Genomic DNA, 9219 nt, shown 5'->3' with positions numbered 1-9219 from the left:
CGCAAAGAAAACAGGTGTATATTATTAGACAATTGACAGATAATAAATATAATTTCGTCTTTTGTTGTTTGTAAACAGGAAATATATATGAACCAGTCACACAAATGCAATCACTTACATTGTCGCCACGGTCTGTCGCTATCGACCATTTTGTCAGCCATCATGATGTGTACCACATTCAACTTTGGAGCATTTTATCGGTTACAAAAAGATCATGGATTCGTTGTACTTTTATTAGAATACTAAGGTATAATATAATAGGGTCTATGAATTCCAGACTTTTTTGTTTCACCACCAGGCTTTCACCTGACAATATAAAGGTACCGTATACCTCTTAGCCCGCCGTAACTTACACTTACCTAGAAATATTTCTCATACTGTATTCGTTGCACCATTCTAAATTTAGAAAAGACTGGTACTGTATAGAGTGACAATACAGGTGAATGACCAGACATACATGATTTTAATATGAAGTGGCAGGAGACATATACCTTTTTTATTGACTTGAAACAACTCAATAGAAAATGCCACCTAGTTCTATCGGTTTTCTTGATTCTCTTATTCTGCATGAAGTTGCGGCCTCTTATCGTAAATGTCGCCCACAGAATATGGTTCTCGAAAGTAGTCATTGATCTGTAATGGTACAGTGATTTGGTATTCTTAACACGATCAGTCACTGGAGTGGCAGAGCCCTATTGTCGGGAATTTTCTTCGGCCAATAGGAGCGATTTCTCGTTCTCTTTTGTTTGGCGAAAGATGCTTTTGGGCATTGATTACCTTCGGACAATAGACGTCACTGGCATTGCGGGCAAGCAGAGCCCCGTAGTGAGTACACCCATCTCTCTCCGTTCTAATCTGTGTCGTTTGGATTCTAGCTCACCGTAGAAAGTTTGAGAAAATACCCACGTGAGTTAAACACCACCAACCATGTGGCGAGCCGTGTGTGTGTTGGTAGCGGCACTTCTGGTGATCAGGACCGATGCACAATGTAAGTATTTTAAGTCTCAGTCTCGTAGGCTGACAACCACTTGTAAGTGAAAGTTAGCATGTCTCAGCGGCACATTTACGGCGCGCAACATCAAATTCATATCGCCTTCGAAATTTATAAAGTTAGGCTTCAGAAATATTGTTCTCTAATATATTTCATTACAGGTGTGTCTATTTCGTGAAAAAAAAATCAATGTAGAATTATTCATATTGCGCCCACGCTATGATATTAACCGTGGACTGGACCACACCTCTATCGAATCTAATACCGCTAACACCTATAGTGTTTGGTTGTCATCGTTCATTGAACGAGGACCCATTCACTTTCACGGGGGTCACAGAACCAGTCGGTGATATATCGCATTACCGCGTACCACAGAGAAGTACGTATGCATATACTTTGAGACATCCATAAAAATACCCTCGAAGAAAGTTATCAGCAAACAGAAAAGAATACCCCTTTTTAATGTTTTACTTTCAATTTCAATCTGAATCCAACGACGCTACATGAAACCGTGCTGGAATCTTAATAGATGTAAACACGCGAAAACACAAAGTCTATGCTTTGTATTCATTAGCTCGGACTTACGTCAGGTCAACCAATGACTTCAGACCACGGAACTAGTTTTGTAACACCTGTAGGATTTTATTGATAGATTTTTGCAGTTTTGGTACCCATGTCGTTCATATTTGGTAATGACGATCGTCATAAAAATGAGCACGGATGCCATCGCAGTCAAAGATTGAAATATGCAAGAACGGTACTTCGCAGTAGTGTTGTTAAAACTATTGTTACTATGGTAAGCTTAGGTGTCAGACGTGGTAAATCTGTGACAACATAATTTTATGCAGTCTAAAATATAACGGTAACCTTAGCAATATACATTATATAACCTCCAGTCTATGATACGTAATCAAACATAGATGTTTGATAACCACCAACTTTTACCAAGGTGAACTGCTGGTTATGCAAACTTTATCATGAATGAACCTTGGATGACCCATACGCATGCGCATACAGAAGGAAAGACGGAAAACAAACATTTGACTCCTGTGTGTCGTAATTCATTCTGGGCTTCGAAATGCTAGAATACACTCAGGTGATAGGGTGGGGTACGTATTTGGGTTGACGACGTAAAGAATATCTAAAACTGTAAATGTATAATTCGTCTTATATGACAGGTTCAATGACACCCATTTTGTAATCATATCAAGGGCATGTGAGTTTTAGGTAATTGTTAGCATCTTTGTCCGAGTTTCCCATTCATAGGCATGCGCGCGTCACACGTGGTTTTGATAAAATGATATTTAATATCTAATGAAAGCGATTATAAAGCGGATACACATCCAATTTCCATAGATATTACACAGCCACACTACACGACTCTTTCTTGTTAATTTCAGCCTCGACTTGACAATTTTACTTTTACTAAGTTTTAAGGCTTTACCAAAAATCATTTTATTCTTCTAAAAAACATTTACCCGGGTAATAGGTTAATATGATCCTAACATCACATTTCAATGAATGAGCGCTGAAAATCTGACATTACATAATCAGACTAACATTTAAATCTCAAAACGTAATTTGAAAACTTGCCAAAAATTACAGCGAGTGGGCTGGAAATTCTTTCATGACTGTAGCTGTCTCGTCAACCGATTCAAACATTGTACTTTGATAATATATCTTTACGTTTAGACATCACGATAATTTCCGTGAATTTAGACCAATTATTCTCAACTTCATGAAGTAAAGTGAACCGAACATCATCAATATAGACAAACTAGTAGTTCGCACTCCGACAGAACGAACAGACGCTAACAATATCAACGTCAATTTTGTGTCGTCTTGCGCTCGTAACTTTGCATATAATTTGCATATGTCGTAACAACGATTTTGTCCACTCCATGGTAAAATAAACAAACATTCGCATACATGTAAAATTAAATATAAACTGTGGTTGGTTGGTTGTCTTACCTTTGTTGTCTTTAGGCATAATACTAAGTCAATATCTTTCTCCTGTAATGACATCATTTTCCTTCCTGCATTAATGCTAACAATAGTCAGTTAAAAACATGGTCGAACGACTGAGTAATCAATTATAAGTATAAAGTAATATATCAGGTGAAACCTATTCAGTGAATCAATCAATGTGACAATGAATGAATCAATGAATGAATAAATAAATCAGTAAATCGATCAATCAATCAATCAATCAATCAATCAGTCAGTCAGTCAGTCAGTCAGTCAGTCAATCAGTCGATCAACTGATACACTAATAGATTTAAAACAATCAAGCAAGCAAGCAAGCAATAAACAAACAAACAAACAAACAAACAGACAAACAGACAAACAAACGAATGAACGAACAAACAAACAAACAAACATTAATACTTCATCGCAAATTTAAGTCATATGAATGGTGGCAGGCTGCTGTAGAATTCAAACCCGGATTTGCTTGAAATTTGAATTGTTCAGACAATTATAAAAGCAAACTTAAAGCGTACGCATATGAACTTATATCTGCACACAACTCCTACCGTTGTAAGCATTCGTTCAATACGCATAGCATTTATTTATATACATATACAGTTCCTAGACTTTGACATCAATATCACCTGGTTATATACTATTGGGCTCTGACGTTATTCAAGTTTCTATCGTGTATTTTTTTTCTCACGTACAATTATATATGGTTGTCTGAGGTCACACTGAATACTGCATGCGGCGTTTTATGAATGGCTCAAACAATGATAGCTTCGCACGGATTGCCTGTGTGTATTTTACAATGGTCTAGGCAGTCTAAGGACATCCATACTATACGATGTTTTACATGTACATTATTTGTGTCCAACAATAACTATGGTTATCCTGCTCTGACATACACCTTTTAACAATGGAAATGGCTTTAAGTTGTTATACAAACAATTGAAATTCTATTGGATAGAAGATACTGACGTGACCTACACCCGGGGACCTACACCTATGCTAATGTTTGCCATTAACCCCTGGTTTTTGTAACACTGCGTAATTAAACCCTGTATGTAGGGTGTCAAGCGTTTATAAGGTTTAACCAACATACGTAATTGTCAAATGCCTACTCTACTTGAATAAAGTATGTCAAACTAGGCTGGCCGTAGTATTCAAATACAAATTAATTCAGTGAAAATCCACAAGCAATTATGAACATTTTAAACAACTATATCAAAACCAAAAGTTTATGTTTGACTTTGCCATGTGTACTATATATGCACTATATGGTATATATTGTACTATATGTACACACTCGTGTACATGTATCCCAACATTTTAGTTTCAAAGAATAGACACCAACCATGCAGTCACTTGAACTTATAATTTGCTACAGCTTCTTTTGAGTTTTCGGTAGGAACGAAATTCACTGTTTAACAGTGGGAATTGAGAACAATGGTTCAATGAATCGGAATGTGGATGTACTGATAATTTATATGCCCTTACCCATTGACGTTGTGCTGGAAAGTCCTTCTGTATCCGTGAAAAGAGGTTAACCGAAATTCAGTGTAAGCAATGGCCAACTGTATTTTTCTGTGATGATTTAGAATGTTCAAGAACAGTCTTAGAAAATGTTTAATATTTATCAAATATGCATAATCACTAAGTCAGTTTATCGTCTTTGTATGCTATCATGCTATGTTATGCTATGCTATGATGTGCTATGCTAGGATCTGATAAGATAGGACAGGACATACAGTACAGGACAGAGAGGTGGGGTATGGCAGGACAGGATATGATATGATATGATATGATATGATATGATATGATATGATATGATATGATATGATATGATATGATATGATATGATATGATATGATATGATATGATATGATAGGGTAGGGTAGGAGAGGATAAGGTAGGAACTCTGGTAGGGTAGGAGAGGATGGGGTATTAGGTAGGGTAGGAGAGGAGAGGAGAGGGTAAGGTACGGTAGGATAGGGTAGGGTAGGAAAGGATATGGTAAAATAGGGTAGGATAGGGTAGGGTAGGAGAAGATAAGGTAGGAACTCTGGTAGGGTAGGAGAGGATAGGATAGGGTATAGGGTAGGAGAGGATAGGGTAGGGTAGAGAAGAGGAGAGGGTAGGGTAGGGTAGGGTAGGGTAGGGTAAGGTAGGGGGTTCATGTTTAGAGAGAGAAAGTTGAGGGAGGACAACTTTTTTGGCACGACAGAATCGGGGAGGATCATATTTTATGCAACAGCCCGGGCCTGATTTCTTCGAGCCCTCCCTCTCGTAATTACTGATGACTCCCTAGCTTAAGTCTTGTTTTAAAGATTCCGATATTTGGTACCGTACGCATATCGGACAGTAGTGGATTCCAAATGGTTGGAGAAGCATAGGTGAATGATTGATCGCCGTAGGATTTATGTGTAATACAACTGGCACTTTGAATGTAAGATCATAACTAGAGGGCAGATCAGGAATACAGTGTTATATTGTATCATATACTACACTGTATAACTTTGTTGACCGGTTTATTTTATTTATCTAATACAAAGAGTAACTGAGACAGTATAGATCACATAGTTTAATGTAGATTTCATTGAGTGCGACATGTTGAGTACATTCAAACAAACCAGGCCTCTTTTTTTCTTCGTATAACTTCAATAAGAGGCTACAGTTTACGACGATGGGAGAGTATTGCGGTCATTCATATCATGAAAGAACCGCACGTGTTCATGTTGTTAGAAGGGGTACATGTAATGTAAACTCTAAGGCCATTGGTGACGATTTTCGATTTTATTTTCACTTTTTCCGCGTTACCCCAGTTTTAAGTTCCGTTGATACAGACAGTGAATGAGATGATATGCGATCTAAATCCATATACTATTTTTATATCTTTCTTTGGTTTTAAGTATATTGCACGTCATCAACCATTGACGTTTTCAAACCCCATTCTAATTTATCTTACAAAACTTGAAGTATACCTCCGCGTACATCATCCCATAATTTTGACTAGGTCTCAAAATGGATTCATTTATCTAAATTATCAAATAGACGTAATCATTGGATTTTATATACTAGTATTTTGATAGAAGGACATATATGACGTTTCACATTTCTGGTTTTGTAGTCTGTGAGACTGCTTGATTAAGTTTGTTTGAGCATAGACTTTAAGTCAATATTCCAGTAATGCACAAAGCACCAATCGAATAGTGGTTCTTTCCATATGTTTAAATAAGGTCAATTTCGGGCAATAAATCTCTGTCGGTTTATTCAATGAAGCCGTCCGTGCCAGTGTCCATTTCAGTTCACACACTGACCTCTTGACCTCGACAAAGAGTCTGAATTGAAATGACGTGCCATTAGTTGTATAACAAGAACACAATTTAGAGGAGGACTTCGGCTTGAACACCCAGTACAACGTAACGGTTGAGGCATTTTGCCAAGACGTGGTGTGGCGCCATTCGTAGGCTCTTCTGTATAATTGTAATTCCTCTATAGCTGTCAATGCGCATATAAATAAATAAATAAATAAATAAATAAATAAATAAATAAATAAATAAATAAATAAATAAATAAATAAATAAATGAACGAACGAACGAACAGACAGACAGACAGACAGACAGACAGACAGACAGACAGACAGACAGACAGACAAATAAACGAACGAACGAACGAACGGACAGACAAACAGACAGACAGACAGACAGACAGACAGACAGACAGACAGACAGATAGATAGATAGATAGATAGATAGATAGATAGATAGATAGATAGATAGATAGATAGATAGATAAATAAATAAATAAATAAGAACTGTACTTTTTGTTAACCATTCATGGTTGTGTTTTAAATTCAAATAGGTCGACAACTCCTGTTGTCTACGTTGAAACTCTGTTTACCAACATTTCAACCCCATAGGGGAAGTCTTCTTCAAGGTCTAAAAACAATAACATTTTTAATTGCTTAAATTCGGATGTGACATCATCTAGTCTGGTACACTTGGAATACTGTATACCGCTCATTGAACAGTTAGATTACAACTCATAGATTAACATTCCTGAGATATTAGGAAAGAGCTTGAACTCATATGTGTCGTATAGTATAGTATAGTATAGTATAGTATAATAGTATAATAGTATAGTGTATAGTATAGTATAGTATAGTGTATAGTATAGTATAGTATAGTATAGTATAGTATAGTACAGTAGAGTAGAGTAGAGTAGAGTAGAGTATAGTATAGTATAGTATAGTATAGTATAGTATAGTATAGTATAGTATAGTATAGTATAGTATAGTCAGCGTGGTGTGGTGTGGTGTACGTGGTGTAGTACGTGTAGTGTAGTGTAGTGTAGTGTAGTGTAGTGTAGTGAAGTGTAGTATAGTACATAACAGTACATATATAAACAGCGCAGCGCAGTAGAACATGGGAGAGTACAGTGGAGTACAGTATAATAGAGCACAGTATATATGATAGGATAGTACAGTATATACCCCTAACACTAGAGTAGAGTAGAGCACAGTACAGAGTTAAGTACAATACAGTAGCATGGGGTAGAGTAGAGAAGAGCAGAGCACAGTATAGAATAATTTAACTATAGGCCTCTATCTATAGTACAGTATAGTACACTACAGTACAGTACATGAAGTATAGCGGGCAATACAGTAGAGTACAACAGTATAGAACAGTGCAGTATACACCTCTAGTAGAGAAGAGTAGAGTACAGTAGAGAACAATACAGTAGAGTACATTATTGACTAATATGATACGTATATATTATTATACATAATTTTTAGTTTCCACACAATTTGTAAACGTAGACATATATCCGTGATAATTAATGTATTTTTGATAGAAGCTTATGATAACATAGTTTACTTGCAATGTATGTTTGATGTTAATAATCTATATTGAACAATAATTGCAAAAAAGAAGTTTTACCATGGGGTCTTACCACCACGCTGCTCGTATTGGAGACACCACAAGTCTCTTGGCCGAGATAGAATGAAAACCCATCAATTCTGTATAATAGGCTTTCGAGGCTTTTAGCATGTCCCAATCTGATCGATTTATAATTCTAGATATAGAATTATAAAAACCAAAAAGAAATTTGAACAATTAAATGCACAGGCTTGTCATTATTGGTTTATTAATCTTTGTTTATTCTATGTATAAACTATATTTATGAAAAGTTTTCTGGTGTGGTATTAAGACATGCCTGTTGGCTAGACAGGTTTTGAGGTTTTATTTTAGAGATTTGGCCTCTCTCTCTTATGAATATTAATTAGTCATTTGCATAATTAATTATTTTCTGTAATCAGGCTTCTTCAAATTCAATATAATTTGATACACTGATGATAACAAAGTGTATGTGGATGATGTGTCCTATAAAGTTTGATAGTGTAGCTATAATGAGTTATTTGCACAATTAAAGTTTTCACATAATTAGACTATATCTGAGGAGTACAAGTTTCAAGTTATTTATAATTTGGTACATACACTCATGATACCAGGGCACACATGTCTCATAAAGGTCATTGATGTAACTTAATTTTTAATGACTCATTTGCATAATTAATTAGTTTTAGTAATTAGGCTATATCTTAAGAATGCACCCTTCAAATTCAATATAATTTACTACATATATGAACCATAACAATGCGCTTGGGTTCTGAAAAACTTAGTGATGTAGCTTTTAGTTTTAGTGAATCATTTCCGTAATGAATGATTTTCAGTAATTAGGCTTTCAATATCTTGAGAATGCACATTTCAAATTCAATACATGTGGTACATACACCAACAATGCGAACATGTTTTAAAATGCATGTTGATGTAACTGTTAGTTGTAATGTTTAATTTGCATAATTAATGGTTTTCAGTTATTAGGCTATTCAAATTTCAGAATGCACACTTCAAATTTCATATTTGGTACATGCATTAACACAGTTTTATAGTCATACTGATGTAACAAAATATCAGATTATTCATTTGTATAATTAATGATTTTCGGTAATTAGGCAATATCTTACATGCAAGTATACAAACTTCAGATTTCGTATAGTTTGGCATTACAGGGTATGGTAGCTATAGCTAATAATTTTGCTTTAAAACAATTACTGTGCCCTTTCATATAGAAGGCATCATTCATTTTAAATCTGGTATTGCCTGGTTTTGGGGTCTAAAATCTAAGGTTGGAGAAAGGGAGACGAGGGCTGTGCACATATAGACCATAGCTTATGTGTATCCCGGGATGT

At 35.7% G+C, this 9219-nt stretch overlaps 1 protein-coding gene across 11 annotated transcripts in view; it reads left to right on the top strand.

Moving 5' to 3' along the window:
* The first annotated feature begins 812 nt into the window (after nt 1-812).
* The window catches only part of LOC144437266 (uncharacterized), a 183425-nt gene continuing 175018 nt past the window's right edge, over nt 813-9219 (top strand). For all 11 annotated transcript variants that reach the window (XM_078126182.1, XM_078126179.1, XM_078126183.1 and 8 more), the window contains exon 1: nt 813-988. In XM_078126182.1, coding sequence (XP_077982308.1) covers nt 928-988 — 61 coding nt within the window. In that variant the 5' untranslated portion in view covers nt 813-927. The remainder of the gene's footprint in view (nt 989-9219) is intronic.

This window comes from Glandiceps talaboti, chromosome 7 (assembly GCF_964340395.1).
Source record: "Glandiceps talaboti chromosome 7, keGlaTala1.1, whole genome shotgun sequence".
NCBI lineage: Eukaryota > Metazoa > Hemichordata > Enteropneusta > Spengelidae > Glandiceps > Glandiceps talaboti.
This window is presented reverse-complemented; position numbering and strand designations above follow the sequence as displayed.